This window comes from Vicugna pacos, chromosome 10 (genome assembly GCF_048564905.1).
Source record: "Vicugna pacos chromosome 10, VicPac4, whole genome shotgun sequence".
Taxonomy (NCBI): Eukaryota; Metazoa; Chordata; class Mammalia; order Artiodactyla; family Camelidae; genus Vicugna; species Vicugna pacos.
The window spans coordinates 75,188,520-75,213,421 of NC_132996.1; the positions used below are offsets into that span (position 1 = coordinate 75,188,520).

At 56.7% G+C, this 24,902-nt stretch overlaps 1 protein-coding gene across 2 annotated transcripts; it reads right to left on the bottom strand.

Moving 5' to 3' along the window:
• Positions 1-5,551: 5,551 nt before the first annotated feature.
• Positions 5,552-17,585, bottom strand: B4GALNT4 (beta-1,4-N-acetyl-galactosaminyltransferase 4). 2 transcript variants are annotated; one of them, XM_072970682.1, is made up of 20 exons: positions 17,155-17,585; positions 14,196-14,299; positions 13,764-13,859; positions 13,588-13,683; positions 13,413-13,503; positions 13,239-13,312; positions 13,003-13,070; positions 12,796-12,874; positions 11,598-11,664; positions 11,332-11,466; positions 11,150-11,259; positions 10,931-11,031; positions 10,752-10,852; positions 9,775-10,678; positions 7,731-8,020; positions 7,437-7,590; positions 7,238-7,310; positions 6,966-7,119; positions 6,513-6,639; positions 5,552-5,979 (listed from the first exon to the last, which is right to left on the bottom strand). In XM_072970682.1, exons 1-20 carry the CDS (start codon positions 17,567-17,569, stop codon positions 5,856-5,858), a joined length of 3,363 nt encoding a protein of 1,120 aa, XP_072826783.1. In that variant the 5' UTR covers positions 17,570-17,585; the 3' UTR covers positions 5,552-5,855. The 2 variants fall into 2 exon arrangements, with proteins under 2 accessions (XP_072826783.1, XP_072826782.1); XM_072970681.1 differs by having other exon boundaries at positions 13,239-13,339.
• Positions 17,586-24,902: the final 7,317 nt, after the last annotated feature.

Sequence of the window (24,902 nt, forward strand, 5' to 3'; positions counted from 1 at the left end):
CCTCTGTTGAAAATCAGCTGACCATATTTATGGGGGTCAATTTCTGAGCTCTCTGTTCTGTCCCATTGATCTATTTTGTCGACTCTTTTGTTTATACCACACTATCTTGATTGCTGTAGCTTTATATAAGCCTTGAAGTTGGATACTATTGGTCCTCCAAGTTTATCCTTTTCCTTGAATATTATGTTGGCTATTCTGGGTGTTTTTCCTCTCCCGAAAACATTCAGTTAGCTAATATCCACAAAACTTGCGGGGATTTTGTTTAGGATTGCACTGAACCTATAGATCAAGTTGGGAAGAACTGACATCGTGACAATATTGAATCTTCCTACCCATGAACATGGATTATTATTGATTTAGGACTTTGATTTGTTTAATTTTTTCATTTTTCAGTTTCATTAGGTAGAATTGTTACAATTTGACTGTACATATACAACATATTGCATGTAAATACATACACACAATATACTGCACATATTTTTTTAAAAATTACATATTGTACTATTATTTCTAAGAATATTTAGAGCTTTATCTTTTTAAATTTACATAGTTATCAAAGGAATAAAGCCAACTACAAAATAAGAATTAATTCAAAAAGATAACTACACCCCCTTATTAACAGCAACATTATTTATAATTGCCAAGATATGGAAGCACCCAAGTGCACATCAATAGATGAATGGATAAAGAAGATGCAGCACATATACGTGATGGAATACAACTCACCCACAAGAAAGAAGGCTATTTTGCCATTTGCAGACCTTCAGTCACTTTTTATTTTCACTTCAAAACCTAGAATTTTGTAACTGGCATAAATATTTCCATTGCATCAAAAACAACAAAATACCTAGAAATAAACTTAACCAAGGAGGTTACCTATACTCTGAAAACTGTGAAACATTATTGAAGGAAACTGAAGATGATACAAAGAAATGGCAACTTATCTTGTGCTCTTGGATTGGAAGAACTAACATTATCAAAATGGCTGTTCTACCCAAAGCAATCTGCAGAGCCAACGCAAACCCAGTCAAAGTACTCATGACATTTTTTTCAGAACTAGAACAAACAATTCCAAAAGTTACATGGAATCATAAAAGACCCCAAATTACCAAAGCAATCTTTTGTAGGTCTTTTTTTTTTTTCCTCTTCCTTCTTTTTTTCTTTTCTTATGGTTTGATGACTAGAAAAGGTCCTTTAACATTTGTTGTAAAGCTGGTTTGGTGATGCTGAATTCTTTTATTTAGCCTTTTTTTTTTTAACCTGTAAATCTTTTGATTTCTCCATCAAATCTGAATGAGAGCCTTACTGGATAGAGTGTTCTTTGTTGTAAGTTTTTCCCTTTCATCATTTTAAATACATCGTGCCACTCCCTTCTGGCTTGTAGAGTTTCTGCTGAAAAGTCAACTGCTAATCTTATGGGAGTTCCCTTGTGCGTTTTTGTTGCTTTTCTCCTGCTAATTTTAGTATTTTCTCCTTATTCGTAATTTTTTGTCAATTTTATTACTATGTGCCTTGGTGTGTTCCTCTTTGGGTTGATCCTGTGTGGAACTCTGCACTTCCTGGACTTGGGTGACTGTTTCCTTTCCCAAGTTGGGGAAATTTTTGGTTAGTATTTCTTCAAAAATTTTCTCAGGTCCTCTCTCTCTTCTCTTTCTGGGACCCCTATAATGCGAATATTAGTGTGCCTCATGTCTCAGAGTTCTCTTAAACTATCCTCATTTCTTTTCATTCTTTTTTCTTTTTTTCTGTTCTGCAGTAGTGATTTCCATGAATCTGTCTTCTACTTCATTGATCCAGTCTATTCTTGGTTCCTTCTAGTGTGTTATTCATTTCAGTGATTTTACTCTTCAACTCTGTTTGGGTATTCTTTATATTTTCCCAGCTCTTTGCCAAAAACTTCGCTCTGTGCATCTGTACTCCTCTTGAATTCTCTGAACCTCTTTGCCATCATTACTCTAAACCCTTTCTCAGATAAATTGCCTGTTTCCTCATCACTTATTTCTTCTTCTGGGATTTTATCTTCTGCCTTAGCCTGGGAGATATTTCTCTGCCGCCTCATATTGTTTATCTTTCTGTTTGTATTTTTAGGTAGGTTAGTTACGTTTCTTGACCTTGGAGAGGTGGCCCTCTGTGGGAGATGTCCGATGCGTCCCAGCAGTACACTCCTCTCTTGTCACCCAAGGGCCAGGGTCCAGCTGGTCCCAGTGTAGAGTCTGGCCTGTGTTTGTGGATTCCTTCCATAGGCTTTGGGATTGTTGTTTTCTTATTTCTAGTACCTGCCCCTGGTGGATGGGGCTGGATTAGAGGCTTATGCAGGGTTCCTGGCAGGAGGAACCAGTGCCTGCCCACTGCCGGGTGGAGCTGAGTCCTGGACCTCTGGTGGGTAGGGCCTTGTCTAGAGGTGTTTGTGGCTCAGGAAATCTGCTGATGGGTGGGGCTGTGTTCCCACCTAGTATGTTGTTTGGCCTGAGGCTTCCCTACGGGATGTTGGATGGGGCTAGGTCTTGGTGCTAATCATCCAGTGAAGATACCAGCCTTCAGGAAAGCTCATGTAGAGGAAAACTCCCAGAATGTCTGCCACCAGCTTTTATGTCCCCTGGGTGAGCTGCAGCCATCCTCTACGTCCCCAGGAGACCTTCCAAAACCAGCAAGCAGGCCTGGCCCAGGTTCCCATGAAATCACTGCCTCTGCCCTTGGACCTGGCACATGCGTGGTTCTGTGCACACTTTCCAAGAGAATAAAGTCTCTGTTTCCCCACTCCCGTGGGGCTTCTGGAATTAAGCCCTGTTGGCGTTCAAAACCAGACGTCCTGGAGTCTCCTTCCCCTCCCAGTGCCGGAACCCCAGGCTGGAGATCCTGACATGGGGCTTAGAGCTCTCACTCCTGTGGGGGGGCCTCTGGAACCTGATTATTCTTCAGCTTGTGGGTCACCCACCCGGAGGTATGGGGCCCGATTGTATTGCGAGCACGCCCCTCCTGCCATCCTGACGTGGTTCTCTCTTTATGTTTCCAGTTGAAGATCATCTTTTTTGCTAGGTTCCTGTCTTTCTTCGATGGTTGTCTAGCAGTCAGTTGTGGTTTTGTTGTAGTCGCGAGGAGAGGCGAGCTCCTGGTCCTGCTACTCTGCCATCTTGACCAGTAATCCCCTAATCGGTCTTTGATTTCTTTCGTCAGTTTTGTAGTTTTCCTTATACAAATCTTATACATATTTTGTTAGACTTATAGCTAAGTATTTAGTTTTGGTGCTAATGGTAAATGGTATTGTGTTTTAAGTTTCAAATTCCAGTAGTTCATTGCTACCATATAGAAAAGCAATTGATTTTTGTATATTACCCTTGTATCTTGCAACCTTGCTATAATTGGTTATTAGTTCTTTTCTTTTTTGTTTTTAGCTAATTCTTTTGGATTTTCTACATAGATGATTATGTCATTTGCAGACTAAAAGAGTTTTAGTTTCTCCTCCTCAATCTGTATACCTTTTATTTCCTTTTCTTGGCTTGTTGCATTAGCTAGTACTGCCAGGGTAAGGATGAAAAGAAGTGAGGACAGGGGGTTTATCGTTGATTTTTAAAAAATTTTCTCAAATGTCACGTTTGACTTCCTCCCCTTCCCCATCTTGTCCTTGACAGCCTCAAACTTACTCTTCTCTTTCTGGCTTCATTTTTCTCTACAACAGTTGCCACCAGGTAGTATACTGCACATTTTCTTTGTGGTGTCTTTTGTCTGCTCCTGTCCACTCTTCCCTAGAATGTAAGTTCCACAAGGACAGGATTCTTGTCTGTTTTGTTCATCACTTTTTCCTCAGTGCCTGTCACATAGTAGGTGCTCAATAAGTAGTTGTTAAAATGGATGAATAAATTATGGTGTATATATAGTCAAAGTTAGATGGAATGTTGACTGAAATTTTCTTCTGCTTCCAGAGGTAATTATTTTTCTGATGGGCATGCTCCACCTGCCTGCTAATTACATTCCTCCCCTCTTTAGGTCATATATATTCTTAATTCCAGTGCTGGTTCTTTTCTTGTTATGAAACATCTGTGAGTGGGGACCATTCCCTCTGAACCAGATACTTAGGGAGGAGTGATCAGTCTGAGCTGGGAGCCTCTAGGATCTTCTTAGTAGGTGTGCAGCAGGTTAGCTGTGTCCTCCGCCCTGGGCCCTTGCCTGCTGTGGACCAGCCCCTTGGGGTGAAGCCCACATGTCATCAGTGACTTAGGTTTACAGACACCTGCTGGCTGCTCCGGTCAGCAGTCACAGAGTCGAATGCCCCTTCCCACCCCTTCCAGCAGGTCCGTCTCTAGGCTCTTCTCAGGGCCTGAATGGAGTGTCCATCTGGCTCCTCTTTCATTGAAATCCTTCGTGCTGCCCTGTGTTAATGGTGCGGTATGACCCGAGGATACAATCTGGGTAAATCTCACGAGGGTTGTTTGGAGTGCTGGGTACATGGACTGTCCTCCCACTGACCGTGGATGAGGAATAGTGGCCCCAAAGATGTCCATGCCCTAATCTCCAGAAGCTGTGGCTGTCACCTTACATGGCAAGAGGGACTTCACAGATGACGTAAAGGATTATACTTGGGATGGGGAGGCTATCCTGGGTGGTAATCATAGGGGTCCTTGTAAGAGGGTCAGAGTCAGAGGAGATGCGATGGTGAGACACAGGGAGAGAGCAATACGGAAATGGTGAGCTGCCAGCTTTGAAGATGGAGAGGAGGCCGTGAGCCAGGACATCCAGGTGGCCTCTAGATGCTGGCAATGGAGGAAGCAGATTCAGTCCCAAAGTCCAAGGAGGAGCACAGGCCTGTGAAAACCTCAATTTTAGGACTTCTGACCTCCAGAGGTGTGTGTGTGTAAGTCGGTTCGACAGTGGCCGTGGGGAACTCACCCAGGCAGGCACACCCAGGGCCAGGCAGAGGGCCGGCCTCCCTCCTGTGATCGGGACCTCCCGGGAAGGGCAGGCCTGTCAGCACCACCAGGGGGTTGCTGACCCTGAATCTCCAAGTATGCCACGAAAGTCAAAGGAGCAAACTCCCCATTATGGCCTAAGCCAGTCTGCATTGGGTTTTCTGTTTATGGCAACTTAGTCCTAACTGATACCCCGAACCTGGCCATGGAACATCCCCTGCCACCCTGGGGACAAGTGTTGGAGTGCGTGAGGAGGCTGGGGTGAGACTGCCATCTGAGACCTGTCTTCACAACAGAGGGGACTGAGGAGAAGGCTGAATGGCAAGTGGGAAGGCCCCATGCCATGCCGGTGACCAGCGGCTCCACGCACAGGGTGGTGAGGAAGGAGGCCAGGCCCCACCCCTCCAGGGCCCAAAACAGAAGCTAAAGGGGAAGAGGAGAGTGGTTTCAAGGGTGGAGGAGGATGGGGTCAGCATGGCTGCTGCAGCTGCATGTCAGGAAGGGGCCTTGGGAGCAGGGACAGTGCCCAGGGCTGCCCATGGGTGTGGGGCTCTCCTGCCAATGCTGACGCTCGCCCCTGCCCACCCAAGAGAACCAGGCACGGAGAATGAGTCAGAACTAAAAAAAATATTTCATTTCATTCTGAATAAAAAATGGAACCGACGGAACTCTTGGAAATCCTGAAAACAAGGTCATCGCTACGGCAGAATTTCACAGAAATCATCACACAGGGCGTGGGGACCAGGCCTGGGCCCCAGCCTGCCATGAAGGCTGCCTCTCTGGGGAGGGGCACAAATGGGGCAGTGGCCTGGGTGGGCCAGAAGGGCCAGGCACAGATGGTGGCTGTGCCCCTGGGATGAGCCCCGCCGGGTCCCCAGGGTCCAAGCTCAGAGCTTGGCTGCCAGCTGCCACTGCAGCGCTGCAGCCTGGGCCAGGAGGGGTCGCTGGTCTTCAGGGTGCCTCCCTGTGGGAGGCCTTCCGGCTGCGTGTGCCCCACATCCCCCGCTTGGAGTGGTAGTGGTGGTAAAAGTTCCGCAGTCGGAGCCGCTCCACCTCCAGCCCTGCCTGCAGGACCCTGGGTAGAGAGGGGCGGTCAGGGCTGCCCCCGAGCCTGTAGGATCTTTGTGATCCTACAGGGGGTGATCAAGACTGGGTTTGGGGGTGACTGGGGTGGCCCTGATTCTTCAGGACCCTGCAGGGGGAGGGCAGGGGTTCAGGGCTGCCCTGAGCCTACAGAACTCGGAATGGGATGGGATGGAAGTGGTCGTGACCCTGCCCAGGGTCTAGGGGGATCAGGGCTTCCACCACTCTAGGACCCTGGTGGGAGGGTGGGGGCTCAGGACCACCACCAGGCCTATAGGATCTGGGGTCAGAACTGATGCAAGCGCTTCCCTGAGCCTGCAGGACCCTGGGGTAGGAAGGGGTTTTGGGGAATGGGGTGGGGTCTGAGGGTCCCTCTAGGCCTACAGATCCTGGGAGTCGGGGAAAGAGGAAGGCAGAGTTCTCTCAGCATGTGAGGACCCCTGGGGGTCCCCCTCCCTCCTCAGAGGAGGAGGATAAGGAAGATAAGGAAGTCTCAGTCTCCATGATGGGGGAGGAAGTGGTCACCTGTCCAGGAGCTCCCAGTCCTCGCCTCCCCACTGGTCTCGGAATTCCTCAGTGTTCATGCCTCCAACGCGGTCAAAGTCTGACTTGTAGATCCCAAAGAGGCCGAAGCCGTTCACCTCCCAGTAACCTGGGGTAAGGATGGGGTGCCCTTCAGACACTAGGTCCTGCAAACCCAAATCCTTCCTCAGGAGGGCTCTCGGGGTCACTGCTCCGTGTTGGTTATAACCTAGGAGCCTTGTGCATGACCTGGGTGTTGGAGGAGGTTCCTAGGGGCTGAGCATGACTCTGGGGTTAGTAGGGGAGGACCTGGGGTCCTGGGCATTTTGGGGGTCCTAGATACCACAAGGGGTCCTGAGCATTATAGGGGGCACTGATAGGGTCCCTGGCCTCCTTAGGAGTTGGGAGGCCCCCAGGGAGCCTGGATTTTACCCTGGCATGACTGAAGGGCATTACCATGTGGGTCCCCAGGCGAGCTCCCGCAGCCCAGACGCATGACCACAGGTGCGAAGGCCAGCTTGCCCTCCACGCAGTGCTTCCGGATGCTGTCCAGGATGCTGAGGGGGAAGTGGATATGCAGGTCGCAGAGGAAAACGATGCTGCTGGCATCCTGGAGGAAGCGGGGAGGTCTGAGCCTCACCCCCTCCTCCGGAAGACAAGTTCCTCTCTTGGCATCCCCCACCCCAGCCCATCTCACTCTGCCCACCCGCCCCAACCCACACAGGCACCTCCACCGCGTCCACTCCAGCTTGCAACCCAGCAGAGCGCTCAAAGTTTCCGGTTCGCCTTAGGTATTGGTACCTGGTCAGGGGGGAGTAAAGACTGGGAAGTCACAGCCCCCATTTCTCGGGGCGACGGCAGGCAAGAAAATCCGCTGTTCGGAAGAGAGAAGATATGCTCCTCCCTCCCTGGTCGGGGTGCTGTTACCTGGGCAGTTGCGCAGCACGCAGGGCCTGCTCCACATCCATGTCCTCGCTCTCAAAGTCCACCAGGATGACACTGAAGTGAGAGTCTCCTGTGTGGGCGTGCAGCGCGGCCATGTCCGCCAGGAACTGTACCACCCAGCGTGCCTGGTTCTTCACTGGAGGATGGGGACACAGAGCCAACCCTGACTCACCGTGATACCCTCTCCAGGGCCAGTGGCACTCCCCATCTCCCATGGGGCCTCCTGGACCCAGTCCCCCCGATCCCAGGTGGCCGGCCTGCAGCCCTCCTGCGCACCTGGCACAATGAAGTGTACCGTTACATCCTGGCGCCAGGCCAGGCGCAGCGGCCGGCACAGCTCCGGGCGGCCGTCGGGGTGCGCTGAGACCTCAGGAGTAGGCTCGGGACTCTCCCCGTCCCCATCTGTGTCCCCGGCTCGGACTCCAGGCAGTCGCAGGAAGACGTACTCAGACAGGCGCAGGCGGCCGCCTCCGCGTTCCTGCAGCTCCAGCTCCAGGAGGAAACGGCTTCCGCGTGCGGAATCCCTGCGCTTCTCCACGTTCACGATGCGCAGAAGTGCGTACCGCCTGGGAGGCGGGGCCAGGTCAGCTCCTCCAGTGGGCGGTTGCATCCCCTGCCCCCAACCCCGACTCTTCCTGCAAATCGCCCCAGCTCCAGAAACTCAGGTGACTGAGGGAGGGTGCTGCCATGGGTCCCTCTCCCTCCCGGCCACCGGGGAGTTCCCAGAAGACAAGCCCACATTCTGTGCCTCCCCCAGCCTAGGGCAGCCCACAAGGGAGGTGTCCCCCAAGTCCAGTTTGGCCCTCTCCTGTCGTCTTCTCTTCTGGGTGCCATCATTCCTGCCCACAGCGACATGCTCAGAAATCTTCAGGGACACCCACTGTCCACAGGATGAGGTTCAAACGTCTTAAGTGGCATTCTAAGTCAGTGAGGGTCTCTACCTTGTGGCCTCAATATCCCCTCATGCTCCATGAGCAAACTTCCTCCTTTCCTGTGCTCTTTGACGTGGGTGTCCCTGCCTGGATGCTTGCCCCAGTCTTCCCCAGCCCCTCCTCTCTACGGTCCTGGGTGCTTCCCCTGAGAAGCCTCCTTGGTGCCTTCCCTGGCACCAGCCCAAGGCCATCCTGATCCCCAGGGAAGAAGCCTCTGGGCCTGCAGTGAGACCCTCTCTGCTCCCCCCACCCCAGCCCTGCTCAGTGCACCATTTCCCCCATCACTCTGCCCTCAAACAGAGGCTTCTCCTCATCCTGGGAAAATCGCACCTGCCCCTGACTGAGATCACTCTTCCTTCTGCTGCCAGTGTCCCTCATGCCAGGAGCCTACCTGTGTGACCTCCTTGGGGTCCAAATTCCTCCCTTCAACCTCTGCCCTTCCCCACCATGCTGTCCTCACTGTCAGGGACTTTCTGCCCCAGACTCTCTGGTCTGTCTGCTCTTGCTCCTTGGGACCACAGCCATGACCCTTCTGCTGGAAAGACCCCTCATGCTGGTCGGATGATGAGCTGCTGTCAGGAAGTTCAGTCAGGGGGCAGGTTTGATTTCTCAGCCATCTAGAATCAACCTGCCTCCAGCCCCCGCTGAGAGCCCAGAACATCTTGTCACTGCCCTGGACCAAGCCTTGGGTCACAGGCTTCCCCTCCCACCCACTGCCCTCCAAGGCAGCCACATGCTTGTCTACAACCCAAATGGGCCAAACCCAAAGTCTCAAAACTTTGTTTCACAGGCAAGAAGAATGAGTCTTGTGCCTGGCCTTCGAGGCCCACGATGCCTGTCCTCTGCCACCAGCCCTCCTGGCCAGCCCTTACCTGTTGTGGCTATCTGCAGAGCCTGCCTGCCCCTCCTTAAGGGTTCAGCACACCTCTGAGAACCCTAAGGCCAAGCTGGGGCCCCCACTCTCTGCCCCCATACCTGCTTGGGGTGGAGACAGGACTGGAACCTGGGGCCTAGGGGAGACCTGAGGGTCCAATGGGGCAGGAACCCTGAGCCTTCCCTTGAGGACCAAGACCTGAGTCAGCACTTTGCCAGCGGAGGAGCGGTCCAGGGGGCTCTTAGCTTGACCTTCGTGTGCGTCTCTATCTAGAGGAGAGACCTGGGTGGCTCAGGTCTAGGTCCAAGGCGATAGGCATGGGGTTTGGAGGTACATACAGCACTGCAGGGCCAGCCCTGGGTTGGGGAGTAAGTTCCTAATACATGGGACCCTATGCAGTAAGGAGCCCCAGAAGGGAGAAGGGGTGTGTGCTACTCTGTTAAACCCTAGGAAAGGTCTAAGGATCCCACAGAAGCCAAGGCAGTCCTGTCTCACTTGCGCCCGACGCCCGTACCCGGCGTGGTGCGTGTTGAGACGCTCCATGTACTGAGCCACCACGTCCACGGCCTCTGCCTCGGGCAGCTGCAAGTTTCCAGACACGTTGCAGCGCAGGTCATTCCAGTCTGAGCGCAGCAGCTCAAAGTCCACGTTGCCCACGCTGAATGTGCGCTGCCAGTTGATGGCATCCTCGCGCCATTGGCTGTGCGCCGGGCCAGCTGCCTCTTCGCTGTCCTCTGACGCAGCCTCATCGCCCGGGGCCCCTTCCTCCTCGTCCTCGTCGTCCCCTTCCTCCTCCTCCTCCTCACCCTTCCCAGGCAGCTGTGGCCTGGACACCTGGGACAAGCTCAGGAAGGAGGTCACAGGCTGCCCCTCAGTAGTTGAGTTAGAGTCCGCTGTGGGGGCCGCGAGTCCCGGCGCACCCTCCCGGCTCCCCTGAGTGGCCTGGGCCCAGGCCAGGGGCCTCAGCTCTGTGGCCTGGGGGCTGCCGGTCCTGCGGCCAGGAGCCTGGGGTGGGCGTAAGGGTGTGCGCAGCTGCACCCTGGGCAGAGATCTGGGGCGCAGGTAGACGCCGCGGAAGGGCGGCCAGGGCAGGCCTCGTGGGCTGAGCGGGGCCAAGGCCTGGGGGGGCGCCCGCGGTCCCGGCCGCACCCGTGTCACGTACACCTTTGGGGCCGGCCGCTGGGCTGCGGCGCGTGGTGGTGGGGCGCGGCCCAAGAGGAGGGGAAGGGGAAGGGCAGCCCAGCTCAGCGCCCGCGAGCGCCTGGGGGCCGGGCCGCCCCGGTGGGTGGCAGACGTGGGCGGGGCAGGGGTGGCTGGGGCCTTGGTGGGAGCCAAAGGGGCGGGAAACAGGCGGCTGCTCTGCGCTGGGGACGCCTCGGTGGGTTCCAGCTCCCCTTCGTCCTCGTCGTCCAGGAAGTCTGTGGAAAGGGCAGTTCAGTCACCCTGCCCGGGAGGGCCTAGCTGGGGGCGGAGGCGGTGGGGGGCACTCACCATCCGGGTTGAGGAAGAGGAAGGCTCGGCGCTGCACCTCCTCCTCTTCATCTTCCTCCCTTTCCTCCCTGTCCACCTTCATGTATTTATAGAACCCAAACCTGGGGCGGGGGCGGGGCATCAGAGACCCTGCTGCGCAGAGGCCCCGCCCCATTCTTTCCCTGTTACCACCCACACACCTTTCCAGATACAGCGGTGACTCGCGGTAGAAGCACTTGTTGTCCGTCTCCATGTGAGTGAGGCGCGTGTGGTCATTGGGATAAACGAAGGACAGGTACACCTGAGACAGGGCAGAGTGCTCAGGCCAGGCGTCTTCCAGAGGATCTGGAGGAGGCTCAGGGGACCCTGGGGAGAGGGAGGCCTGGGTCTCAGGGAAGGTCTTGGCGAGAGGCACTCACAAATTGCAGTCCCTGGTATCTTGCGATAGGAAAGTCCTTGACGACGTAGGTGGGGGCGTAGGAACAGGGCTCCAGCACATTCTCCAGACTCGAGGGCTCCAACCGAGGCGCTGCAGGAGGGATGGTCACAGGGTGGCCGGCCTGGAACCCCCGCCCCATGCCCCTCGCGGGCCCCCTCTCACTGAGAAAGAAGGTGTCTCGTGGATCTGGCCGCAGCATGTCGGCTCTGGGCTCCTCTTGCAGCAGGAGCCTCTGGACGCGACTGGCTGGGGACTGTGGGACGTGGGCCACGTGGTCCATCTTCAGGGCTGACTCATCTAGAGACAGAGGATGTGGGGGTCCCCGGGAGTGCCCAGGGACCCCTCCTCACCTACATCCAGACACCATCCCAAAGAGACCACCCATTAGGAGCCCTCCCCCTTTCCCAGAGAGGCACCAGGCACTGCACCTGTGTACAGGGAGATGTGAGCAGGGCCTATGACCTCGAACTTCAGGCCCGGCAGGAAGGCTCGCCACTGCAGGGTAGAGAGGATTGTCAGGACCAGAGGACAGGGGTCAAGGTGGGAACTTGGCTTGGTCAGGGATGAGTGATTCTTCCCGATGCGGGGTGGGGAGCTAAAGCGGATGGCCTAGTCAAGGGTGCAGGAAGCTGGGAAGGTGGATGGGAGGGGGTCCTAAGGAGGCCCAGACGGCTAGGGTCCCTGGAGGCAGGCGAGGACCTCCCATGCTCCCTCCAGGCCTTTCCTGACATCCTGGGTGCTTCCTCATCTTCTGGTTATGGCTTCTGCCCTACCTGCTCCTGCTGCTGCAGCCACGGCTCTTCTGGAGGGTGGAGCTGTCCTTCCAAGGGATGGACTCAGCAGCCCCCGCTCCCTGCTGGACCTCCCCATCCCCATTCCCCAGCTTCTCCGGCCACTCCCTCTCAGTCTCCCTTGCAGACTCTGTCCCTCTCCCATGCCCTCACAATGGGGTTCCTATGGGCTATGCCGGGCCCTCTTCGTCGCCCCCTCGGCTTCCACAAGGTCACCTTGAATCTGCATTTCCAGCCTAGACTCTGTGCCAAGCTGAGCTAAGGTGACACTCACTGCACACAAACCAGGCACCTGCAACATGCCCCCCAACCCGACCCACCCTGCTCACCAACCCACACCCAGCCAGGCTCACGCTCTTGGTAGCTGTGCAACCCCCCACTTCCTCCATTCTCACCTCCCTGGTTCAGGCCCCAAGGCTGCCCCTAGAAGTCCCTCCTACCAGGCTCTCTTCAAGTAGTGGCCAGAGGGATTTTCCTCAGGGGGAAGTCCTGCCTGATCTGGACACCGGCCTGCTTGGATTCCAGAAGACTCTGGGTGGGGACCTGGAGTTCATTTGATGCACCCCAAATTCCTCTGCTCGTCTCCTGGTGGATGTCTATCATCTCCCAAGACTCTACTCCAGGGCCACTTCCTCCATGAACCCCCTGGGCCCCGAGCGGGAACCGTGAAGCCTAAGCCCATCCCTGAGCGTCTGCTTTGTCCTCTGCTTCGTCAGCTAGGCTGGGTGCTCCTCTGGGGCAGGGTCCACACTGCTGCCCTGCAGGGAGCAGCGGAGGGGAGGGCAGGTCCGGGGAGGTGGGGTCTTGAAGCCCTCAGGAGGGCAGCTGCACTCACGCCTACTTCCACGTGGTCCGAGCCGCGGTCATCCTGCTTGTGCAGCAGCTCAAAGTAGTACCTCCGGGAGGCCATGAGCCTGGGGACAGAGAGGTCAGGGGCAGGCCCCAGGAGCCCCAAGCAGACGGAGGCACAGCAGCACTGGCCTCATGCACGCATGTCACCCAGTCCCCACACACGCAGACACACGCTCCCACAGCCACTCACCTCCTGGGCTTGGACACCTGGGAGCTGAACTTGGTGAATTCTCCAGGCGCTGTCCACTCGGAGCCAGTCTGGAGGGTGACACAGAAGGGGCAGGGGGCTCACCCCCTCCTTGGGGGCACCAGCCCCATCCAGTCCCCATTCCTAAGAAGCTGGAGGGAACAAGTGACCAAGGCCGCAGGAGGCCCGTGAAAACAGAAGGGGTGTGGATGGAGGGGCTGGGCTTCAGGTGGGGGTACCTTGCCCACAAAGGCCATCAGCTGGGCGCCCGCCGGGCTCTCGTTTGGGCTCAGCCAGAACTCAGAGTTGTCATCTGAAGCCACGGAGAACTGGATGTCTCCTAGGCCACAGGACAGGGCTCAGGGGGGTGTGGGGCCTTCCTGCCCCCCTCCCCCCACACCCCATGCCCGCACCATCTCTCGCCGGGTGGATGAAGCCGAAGATCCGGAGGCCATAGTTCTTCCACTTGGGGGACACGGCCAGCTTCTTCACTGTGGTGCGTGTCTGGGGGTGGCAGTGGCCTCGATATCAGGGCCCCCGCATACCCCTGCCCACCTGTGGGCCAACCGCCCAGCCCCCAGCACTCACGTGAGGGAAGAGCGGGAAGTGTAGGTTCCTCCGCAGATGGCCCACGGCGCCACCACACCAGTCCTCAAACACATGCAGATTCACCTGCCCCTTGTACTGGGGGCAGGAGGAGGGCTTACCTCCTGCACCGCTGCCCTGCCCTGCCCACCCCTACCAGGCAGCCAAGCAGAGCTCACCTCCTCCCGCCAGGGGGGCACCTGATGGGTGAGGTTAAGTGAGAAGGGCCTTCGGGCCCCCCCAGGAAACAGCACGTCTGGGTCCTGACCTTCCGGCTGCAGGGGAGAAGGGCACAAGGGTCAGAGCTGAGAAGCAGAGGCAGGGAAGGGCCACGCACACACAGATACATGGGGACGCACCCCACGGAGACCCCTCACACATCCAACCATGCCGAGGCCCAGAAGACCCTCACCACCCCGCCCAGACACTTGGCCACCCAATGTGCGCCACCTACATCCGCCCAGGCCGGGGTATCTGTTTCTGGGCCCCGCTCGGGGCTACGCCTGCGTCCTCCACCCACACAGCCCACAGCTCTGGAGGCCACCGGCCCGCGAGTGGCCCTGGCTCTTGTGCGTGCTGTGCACACAGGCTCTTCCCACGGCGCTGCTCACCACATGCTCCTCCTCACGGCTCTCGCTGGAGTCCTCCACCCTCTGTGTGGACAGCGACACCCCGACGCCCCGGCCGTCGGTCACACTGCTCAGCTTTTCACCTTCTGTGGGTGGCACATGGGGCGTGACTGGGGCTAGGCTCTCCAAGGCCACAGCTGAGCTCCTGGGCTCAGCGGGGGGCAGAAGGCCAGTGGTGTCTCCACTGAAGCCCCCCTCCCCACATCTGCCCCTTCCTGATGCCCCGCCCTACATCTGGAAGTGCTCTCTGTGGGGCCCTTCTCCCATACACACTCACTTCTGTGGAGACAGCCCCTGTCCGTGTCCTACACCTGGCTTTTCCCAGCCCTGCCGGCGTGAAGGAGCAGCTCTGTGTGCAGGTGCTGGTGTGTATACCTGCACATGCACACCCGTCCTCTTGTCCTCATCGGTGGCTCTGCCTCCAAAGAGGCCCCGGGACTGCTCTGCCCTCTGCTCTTTTCCCATGTGCTAGAGTGGTGTCTGTCTCCCTTACCAGAACTGAGAGCCAAAGGTTAGGGCTGCAGCTTGCTGTCAGGAGGGCACCATGATCTTGAAACTATGCCAGCCCCAGCCCGTGGCTCATGTGCCACCTACTGCCCTCCAGGCCAGGGTCCGGGACCAAAGGTACCCTGGCACCAGCCTGGGCAGAGGAGGGATAGGCACGCTGGTCTGGCTGCCAGAGGACCTGGGGCCAGTTCCTGGAGGGAGACTGTCTCCCTGAGAAACCCCTCCCAGGTCTGTGGCCATCTCTAGAGCTTGGCACCCCTAAAACTCCCCAAGCCAGACCACCTCCACACTGCCCTTAACTTTCCAGACCTCCTCTCTAAGCTGTGGACCTGGGGGTTCCATATCCTGGGATCTGAGCCTCCAAGGTGAGGCTTCCCTGTACCCCATGTCTGCTCCCATCCAGGGACACCCAAGCCAGGAGCCCCTCTGCTGCAGGGCCAAACCTAGGCTTCAACATCTATGCCCACCCCTCGATCCAGATCCCGAGGAGTTAGATGGACACAGTTGGCCTGGGTGCCTTCTCCGGGGGAGGAGGGTGGCCCACGGCCTTCTGCCTGTGAGAGCTCCATGGTGCCTGCCCCCTGCTTCTTATTATGGGTTCTTCCCCCACACCTGTCCTCTGTCTAGCTGGGAGGTGAGCTCCTTGGCCTGGCCTGATGCTCCCTGCCCACCAAGGTGAGTCTGTGGGTATTGGGAGCCTCCTGCAGTGGGGGCCCAACCCAGGCTGCCATCCCAGTCCTGTAGGGGCTGAGCCCCAGCACAGTGAGAACCCGACAGGCCTCCTGCCTCCTGGTTCGCCCTCCCTCCAGGACCTCTGCCTGCACAGGCTGCTGGACACTGGGAAGCCTTCTTGGTGGAAGTGAAGACGGTGCTGACAGGGCCGTCAGGAAGGCCTCAGACGTGTTCAGACACCCAGCTTCTCACAAGCCCTGCCCTGGTGGGAGTCTGTAGCTGGACAGGAGGCAGGCTGCAGCCAGAGGTGAGATGCTCGCGCTGGGGCTGCTCTTGGCAGGTGCCACCTGAGAGTTTGAGCTTTTTCATAATCCTGAGCTCTGGCCTACCCAGGAGAGCCGGACAGGTTGATGAGTCCCGAGCTTCCCTGCTGGTCCAGCTGAGAGCAAAGGAGGCCTCAGAAGTGGTGTTCCCACACCTCTGCCCCCTCCCAGTTGCTGAGCTAAGCTCCCCAGCTGCTCAGGAAGTCGGGTTGGGGAGGACAGGTTGCTCGGAAAACCACAGAGGCAGTTAGGTTATGTTCTGTGTTGCTGGGTCACACTCGGGTTCTGCTTTGCTTGCTGATAGCTGGAGGGCGGGGGGCTTCTCTGAGGGCCCGAGTAGTGCTGGGGGCCTCTAGAGGGAGGGACAGCTGCGAGATGCATGGACTCTTGGGGGTGGTTGGAACAAGCCCCTGACCCCTGGCCTGGGAGTCTGTGGAGCCAGTTGTGGGACTGAATGGGGAGCTCTGGACCCCTTTCTGGTGGGCCAAGACTTCCGTGAGTCAGAATCGTGCTGAGTCTTTGGGAGGCAAGACTCGCACTGCCCATCTTAAGGACATCCCACTTCCTCAAGAAGGGCCAGGAGCAGCTTGGCTGGCATCTTCCCTGCCCTGAGGTGGGTCGTTCTCTCTCATCACTTACCCCCAGGTTCCAGGTGCTCTGCCCCTCCTCCTGCAAATCTTGTGTGTCAAAGGTCACCACCTCCAAGAGGCCCTCTGGGATCCCCCTAGCTAAAGTGGCAGGACCCTTCCCCTGACTCTTTCTCACAGGGCTCACCAGGACCTGATCACTGTCTGTCTCCACTGGAGCCTGAGCTCGAGGAGCCTGGGAGAGTTCACTCTAGCAGTTTGAGGTTCCCCAGGCTGGGTCCCCATCCGCATGCCTCACCTTCCAACACACAAGCGTCTCAGTCCCTGATCACAGGTTTACCTAGGACACCTCCTCCAGGAAGCTTGCAACTGCAAGGGTCAGCTCCCCCCAGCCCTCGTCCCCCTCCACCTAAGTCCAGAAGAAGGATCTCTGTCCCTCTCCTCCTCCCCAGCAGATGGGGAAACTGAGGCTCTGCTAAGTAGGCAAGTGGTGGAGGCGCAGCCATACTTGGCCTCTCGGGAATCCCAGCATTCAGGGCCTGAGAGCGCAGACCTCTCCAGGAGCCCACCTTTAACCCCGTCACTACCCGCTCCGGGCTGGATTCCGGAGTCCGCCCAGGTTCGGGGACGCTCCCCAAGAGGGTCGCGAACGTCACTGCTGACGTCATTGGGCATTCGGGCGCTGCCCAGCCGCACCCCCTGCCCCAATAGAGCCGAGCTAGGAAAGGCAGATGGGGTCTCCAGGCCGATCTGGCCCATGCTGAGACCCGGGCGCGATGGGAGGCCCTGGGCCCAGCGCTGCTCGGGGCCCTCACTGCCCCTCGCCCCCAGGGCGCGCGCCCCCTCCCGTACCTCGCCCGTAGCCCAGCCGCTGGCGCAGCGCGCGGCCCTGGCGCACCAGGCTCAGGTGCACATACGTGAGCCACGCGGCGCAGGTGAGCAGCACCAGCAGGAGCAGCAGCTTGATCTGTTTGCGGATCTTCTTCACCGGGAACCACGGCATCGCGGCCGGCCCCGCCCCGCCTCGGGCCGTGCTCAGCGGCGCCGCTGCGGCCCCCCGCTCCCGCGCGCCCCGCGCTGCGTCCCCCAGCCCCGCATGGCTCTTTGTCCGCCGCCCGCGGCCACAGGGTGCGGCCGCGACCCCAGGTTGCCCTTGGCCGAGGGCCCTGGGTGGGCGGCGGAGCGGCTCCCAGCGTTGCCCCCGCCCGGCCCCGCCCGGCCGCTTGGGCTCCACGCTCCTGGGGGCCGCGGCGGGACCAAGCAGCATCCACGCTGCGGTGCTACCCACCGTGAAACGGGCCCGGCCTCCACGCGGCGCGAGCCAATCGGGACCCGGCCAGCCTAGGGGGAGCCAATCCGCGGTGTGGGAGGCGGGGCCGGCGGGTTAGGGTGTGCCCACCGCTCGTCTCCACGCAACGCGCGCGCATCCACCTGGGCGCGCCGGCCAGCGCAGCGCGCGGGCGCGGGCACCCGTGGATGCGGGGTACTGGGAGGAGCGGAGGACTAGGGGCAGGGGTCAGGGTCAGAGGATGCAAGGGGAACGGGGTGGTGCATAGGACCGGGGACGGGGGAGCGCGGGACAGGGGAGGTGTGGGGGACAGAGGGACTCGGGGACACGGGGTCTAGTGATGGAGGCCGCGGAAGGCGCATGCTCTGGGTCGGGGGACAATGGGGACACGGGGGACAGGGGTGTAGGGACTGTGATGGGGAGACTCGGAGCTTGGGGAACGTGAGGGGAAGGATGCTGCGGCCTGGGCTTGGACCTGGAGCAAGTCTCCTGCTAACCGTGCAACCAGGAGGAGTGGGGCTCAAAGTGGAGAGACGAAAAAGGAAGTTTGAGGGAGAGACATAGGGGGATAAGTGGTGATGGGCGTCTGGAGTGTGTGTGGGTGGACGGGCTCCTTAGAGGGTCTCAAAAGCAGGTGGCTTCACCCTGAGGGCCATGAGGAACCACCAAAGGACCTTAGCTTGGAAGGCCAGGGTCCAACCTGGCTGCCAGGTGGACGGAGGCTGCAGAGGGGCAAGGTGGTGGCCTTCACTGAGGGCAGAGTGAAGGTGGAGAGGTGCATAAGCAGGAGGGGCATGGCGGTTCCGAAGGGGCCGGGAGTGGTGCTCAGCCCAGCTCTCCTGTGTCTGGCTGAGGTATGGCTGAGCTGGTGGCCCGAGGTGAGTGTAGGTTGATGATGGACTTTGCCCCACTTGGGCCCATCCTTGCCTGGACCATCTCAACCCCTCCCTGCCCTGTCTGTCTCCTCCACCCCCCCGCTAGCGCAGCTGCCTGCCTGACTTCCCTCTGTCCCTCCCTCCACTGTTTCCAGTTCTCTGTAAAGCACCACGCGCATCCCCTCTTACCCCTGGGTCTCCACCATATGCTGGCTCAGCCAGTAGCTACCCAGAATCCTTCTGAGTCAGAGGCTTAAGGGGCACAGTAATGAGCAAGGCAGATAAGGTCCCTCCTTCCCTGGCGTTTCTATGCAGAGACCCACTTGAACAAGTAACAGTTCCCCACGGTGGTAAACGCTGTGAAGAAAACAAAGTGTGTCGAAGAGCTTACGAGACTGGGGAGGGCTTCCTCCCTGCTGTTATCACTAGGGGGCCACTGCGGGGGAGTCACATCAGTCTGAAACATTAACGAAATTTCAGAAAGCGGGCATCAGAAGGTGCGTGCCAGGAGGGAAGTGTTGGGCACACCACTGCCTGGGAGGGTCAGGAAGTCGCCTCTGTCAGCTGGAAGCCAGCAGGTGAGGTGAAGTGTGGATGGCTGAGATCTCCCTGACGCGGCCGTTCCAGCTGTGCCGCATCTGGCCGAGACAGCCCTTCAGAGTAGCAGGCACGATTCACTGCTGTCTCCAATGTCACATGAGTTTCTCTTTCGCCCACCTCTGACCCGAACCATATGGGGAAGGGGATTCTGGGAAGTGGATTCCAGCTTAACAACAGAACCACCCAGCAGAGGCTCCTTGACACCTCAGCACACATGCACACACTTCTACTTTAAATCATGTTCAACTTCCAAATAAAAACAAAGGCTTCTGCTTAACGTGGTGCAACTATCCCAGCCGAAAACAGGCTGGTCTCTCCAGAAGGGACTGATGAAGCTTTCATGTCACTTTAACCATCTTTAGGTGGCACTGACTCTAACTGAATGACAGGCTCTCTTTAAGAATGTTGAACACTTAAACACTCTAGAAGAAAGTGTGAGCGTTAATGACACAAACACTGAGATGTCAGGTTAACTCTCACTAACGTGTTAGAGGGAAGGGGTGGGAGGGGAAGCGGGAGAAAGAAGAGCGGCTGAACAGACACAGGAGGCCGTCACGTGACACTGTCACGACAGCCATGTGGCCCTAGCTGGTAGCTGTAACTGCCTCCTCCCCTGCTCACCCCACATTCCCTGTGTCCTCAGTCAGCGCTGCAGCTGGTCGTGGCTTCTTGGTGGAGTGACCCAAAGGGTCTGTGCCTGTGCTGGGTGGTTCTAGTTTTCTGGTGGCATTTACTCCGGGTCCTAGGGTCACTCAGAGACACCCTGAGCATCTCCTGCCTTCCAGACCATCTCCTCCTCATCCCATTCTGGAATGAAAACTCAGCCCTTCCTTCTGTGACCCTCTGATTCCCTGGTGTGAGGAGACGCAGGTGGCCAGGTGGCAGTCAACTTCCAGTCTGATGTGTCCCCTAGTGGAAGCACTCCAGGGCTTGCCCAGGATAGAGGGGATTCCTACAATGTGGGACTTTCAGTTTTAAAGCCAGGAGTGTCCAGGCAACCCGAGATACACTCCTCCATTGGACTCTGAGACTGCTGGACCAGCAGAGCCCAGGGCTGCAGGCACGGGAAGCAAACATCTCGCTGGTGGACCATTTGGGATGACAGAACACCGCCATTTCCTCTTCTTCATACCTGGACCTGTGGATCTCGGCTGTGAGGGGCCTGTGGGTTGCTGACTTAGAGCATCTACTGCCTCTGGAGAATGTGACCCCAGCTCCATAATCATTCCACCCTCTGGCCACCCTCCTACCAGGCCAGCTGCTTCAGGGAGATGGGAGTGTGGACCCACCACTGCTTTTCACTTGCTGCGAGGTGAATGCCTGGCTGGAACACCATGACGGTGGAGGTGGCATTCTGGAAGTCCTGGCAGAAGCATTGTGGCAGGGACGGACACCCATAGCCCAGGTGTCACTTCCAGCAAGAACGAAGCCCTGCTCCCCTCAAGACACCACCCCCGGGGTGGAAGAGGGGCTGGTGTTGGTCTCTGCTTTTGGCCGTCGGGCACTGGGCAGTGGATCCTGTACAGATATTTTAAAGTTTTGTACCCAAGTGTTTACTTTTCTGAAGTGCTAATGTGATGGTATTCTGCTTTGAGTGTCAGATTTCCCCTGTTCGTCGCTAACATCTGGGAAAGCAGCGGCCTTTTGCCCCTAAAGCTTGTTTCCTGCAACTTTATTTTTATCGCTTATTCATTCCAGGAGTTTTTTCTCTTTTGTTCTTGTTTTGTTAATTCTTTGGGTTTCCTACATAGACAGTCTTGTCATCTGTGAACAAAGATAATTTTATGTCTTCTTTTGCAGTCTGTGTATATTTTACTTCTTGTCTGATTTCATCATCCTGTATTTCTTGAACGATGTTGAACTGGAGTGATTGGAGGGGACATCCTGGCACCTTGCTCCTGATCTTAAGGGGAAAGCAGCTGGCTTCTCACAATACAGTGTGACTGACGTTAGTCAAATAAGTTTTTGGTGGGTGATCTTAATCAAGTGGAGGAAGTCCCCTCCTGTTCCTAGTTTGCTGAGCGTTTTTAATCATGAATGGGTGTTTGGTTTTGTCAAATGTTTTTCTGCATCAGTTGATAAGATAATATTGTTTTCCTTTCTTAGCCTGCAGATGGGATAGACTACATTGATTGATTAAAAAAATGTTGAGCAGCTCTGCGCTCCCAGAATAAACCCCACTTGTTAGTAGTATATAATTATTCTGTGATGTGTAACTCATTACTGGATTTAATTTGCTAATATTTTGTTGAGAATTTTTGCATTTATATTCAAGAGAGATATTGATCTGTAGTTTTCCTTTCTTCCTATGTCTTTGTCTGATTTTGGTTTTATTAGGTTAATGCTGGCCTCAGAATGAGCGAGAAAGCATTCTGTCTCTATTTTCTGGAAAAGGTTGTAGAGAATTGGTGCCATTTCTTCCTTACATGTTTGGTAGACTTCACCAGTGGGACCATCTGGGCCTGGGGTGTTCTTGCTTGGATGATTATTGATTATTCATTCAATTTCTTTAACAGGCCTGTTAGTGTGTCTATGTCTCCTTCTGTGCGCTTTGATAGTTTGTGTCTTTCAAGGAATTGTTTTGTACTTCTAAGTTACCAGGTTTGCGGGCTCGGGGCTGCTCCTAGTATTCCTTTATGACCCTTAACGCCCATGGAACCTGTCCTGACGGCCTCTCTTTCATTTCTCTTTGTAGTGATCTCTGTTTCCTCTTTTTATTTCTGGCTAACCTGGCTAGAGGTTTATCAGTCTTGGTTACTTTTTCCCCTCAAATAACCAGATTTCAGTTTCATTGATTTTTAGAAAAATGATTTCCTCTTTTCAATTTCATTGATTTCTGCCCAGTTTGTATCATTTCTTTTACTCTGTTTGCTTTCAGTGTATATAGGGTTTCTCTCTCAAGTTTCCTAGATGAGAAGTTTGGATGACTGATTTTAGGTCGTTCCTTTTCTCCTAGAACACACATTCATACCATAGATTTCTCTCTAAGCACTGCTTCTGTTGCTTCTCACAAATTTCAGTAAGTTGTGTTTTCATTTTTAGTTCAAATTGCTTTTTAAAAGTTCCTCTCAGAACTTATTTTTTGATTCATGCTCAAGTGGTCTTCGGTTAGGCTACGTGCAGCAACTGAGGCTGCAAGTGCTTGGTGACACTGCTCCAGTGTCTCAAGCAAACCCACGTACCGGTGACCCAAACCAAATCCGACCTGGATTACCTGTTCAGGTGTGCAGAGGGTGGGCCTCAGGCGCCTCTCCACAGGGGGCGGGGCAGCCTTCTGGTCATTGTCACCTCTGATTATCGCCACTTAACTCCCATCCCTGACCACATCCTCTCTTTGGACCCCAGGCTGTCCTGGGTGGGGGACAGATGCCTGTCTCCATGCCCAGGAGCAACGGTCAGAACACCATCTACCAGGCTAGTGAGACGGCACAGCCCAAGGGCAGCACCTGTGCAAGTCATGACGGACAGCAGATGCCCTGAGCTCACCTTGCCTAGTGGGGAGGACCACCCCCTGCAGTGTGTGGGTTGATGCCACTGTGAAGCCCTCAGAGGGGAAGCTAAGGGTCATCTGAGATGCAAACTGCACCCCGTCTGGGACTCACGAGGATCTGAGCCAGCATCCTGGGAGCATGGCAGGGGTCAGTTCTGTGGGTCACCTCACTCTGCAGGTGGACTGAACACATGTGGGGCACAGTGAGCAGGCGTGGCCCAGGGCCTGTCAGCATATCCGACCTGTGACAACTTGAGTTTGGCCGAGAGTAGAACTATTGAGGGAGGCTATCGGCTGTGGCCCCATCTGTCCCAAGTGTCTGTGCTGAACGACCAGATTGCAGGGCCAGCTGTCAGAGGCGGAGTGGCTTCTGAAGCCATCACAGGCACCACTGGGCAAGTCAAGGGGACCCCGGAGGACCACTATTAACTGCCTCCTCCTGGGGGAGGGACTGGTGGGTTTGCTGCTTGCCCCGTGGCCCCAGGTCTGTCAGCCGTGATACGGCCCACTGTGCATGCTGCATGTGACGTCGCCCCAGGACCAGGACGGAGACCTGGGGCCCCGTGTGGGCCCCACGTGCTGTGACCCTGAGTCTTGCTGGCATCTGTCAGCACCTGTGGAGTGCTGAGAGGTTTATTCACGGCATCCTCTGTGAGGCTGTAGTTTTACCTGGGCCGCTGCATGGGAGGTCAGAGCACTGACCCAGTACCAGACCAGCACGATGAGGCCTTGCCGCTGCCCTGTGGCTGCCCTCCTGAGTCACTCTGCCATTCTCGTCTGGCCTCTGACTACTTTCCCTCTGAATTCCCTCCACTGGAGGAACACACCACCCGTCTGTGCCCCAGGGCCTTTGCCCGGCAGTCTCCTCCAGCAGGATGCTCTCCTAGGCCTGTCCTTAGGAACTTTCCTGAGAGAGTCCTCGCCCCCTCCCGCCTCCATCATCCTTCATACCTCACACTGCTTCATGTGCTTCCTAGCTGTTTCCAAACTGAAATTACCCTGCTTACTATTTTGTTTTAATTTAAAAAATTGAGGAATAGTTGATGTATATCCCGCCTGCTTCTTTGTCTGTATGTTCTCATTTCCATGCTGTACTTTATACTCCAGGAGGGCAGGGCCTGGCCTTCCTCTCGGAGTGTCCCCAGCTCACTGAGGGGGAGGGTGTCCAGCAGCGCCAGGCAGATGCTGGCCCTGGACCTGCAGTCACCGTTCCCCGTGCCATCTCTGCGGGTCCGTCTCCATCTGTGCTGGGACAACAGCTGCAGTTTAAAACCAGAAGACCTGCGTGGGCCCAGAGGCTCCTGCCCCCTCGCTACCTCCGGCACCTTTCATGCCCCTGTTGCTGCGTTCTGTCCCGGCAGCCACCAGGTGGCGACGCAGGCCCACACGTGGCCGAAGGGGCTCCAGAAGCGGGCGCAGCCGGGGTAGGTGCCTTGCGGGTAGTGAGGGTCTGAATCCCGTGGGCGGCCGAGGGGGCTGAGTCATCTGGACGGCTCAGGGGATGTCCTGGGAGGGGGCAACACGTTTCCTCGAGCTCCCCGGGACGGCTGGCCAGGGTGTGGTGGTCGAGAGGGTCCCCAGGGAGGGAGGCGAGTGCCGGTGACCCCAGACGGCTCCAGGCTGCAGGAAGGGGCGGAGAATCCCGGGAGAGGGGCGCGGGGTGCGGGGGCTTGGCGCGGGGCGCCCGGGGTGGGGCCGCTGTTGCAGCATCCGAGCCTCTCAGTTTCCCCGAAGTGACATGGCGCGCAGGGGCGGGGACCGCGGGAGGCTGATGGAGGGAGGGGCCCTGCCGTCAGCACAGCTTCCTGTCTGAGAATCCGTGAAAGTAGAGACACAACGTGGGTGGGTTTGTGGGTGCGGAGGCTGGGTTTGGGGGCAAGCTCCCCTCTGCGCTGAGACCCTGCTGAGGAAGCAGGGGCGGCGAGCTGGGGACATGGCCTCTGTTGAAGCCTGAGGTGCTGCGGAGACAGGGCTCCTCTCAGAAGAGCAGCCTGTAAGTGGAGCCCCGACATTTTCCCCTGAGGTCGAGCCTTGAGGAGACCGCCCCCAACCCCCCCGGGGGAAGGCATCCCCCTGGAACTTGCCCTGAACCCCAGAGCTGGTGAGCTGGCTGGCTGGTGGGCAGGGGTGGCCTACACATCTCCCTGTGGAGTGGGACCCGGGACCCTGACTCCCGAGACCCGGGGCCAGCGGTGAGGGGAGCTCTAGGCTGTCCTTCTCAGCACGTTCTCCTGCTGAGCAGCTGTGGGAGACGGCGCAGGGGCAGGCTTGCCTCCTGTCCTGTCATTAGTGGGATGTCATCCTTGGGGCAAAGATTGTGCTGGTTAGAAGTGTCAGGTACCCACTG

Excerpts from the sequence above, each read along its gene's own strand:
- B4GALNT4 (XM_072970681.1), bottom strand. The coding sequence starts at position 17,569 with ATGCTGCTTGGTCCCGCCGCGGCCCCCAGGAGCGTGGAGCCCAAGCGG. Across the intron at positions 13,860-14,195 it reads GCCGTGAGGAGGAGCATGTG|CCGGAAGGTCAGGACCCAGA; the intron begins GTGAGCAGCGCC and ends TCTCCCCTGCAG. Across the intron at positions 11,467-11,597 it reads TCACATCTCCCTGTACACAG|ATGAGTCAGCCCTGAAGATG; the intron begins GTGCAGTGCCTG and ends CTCTGTCTCTAG.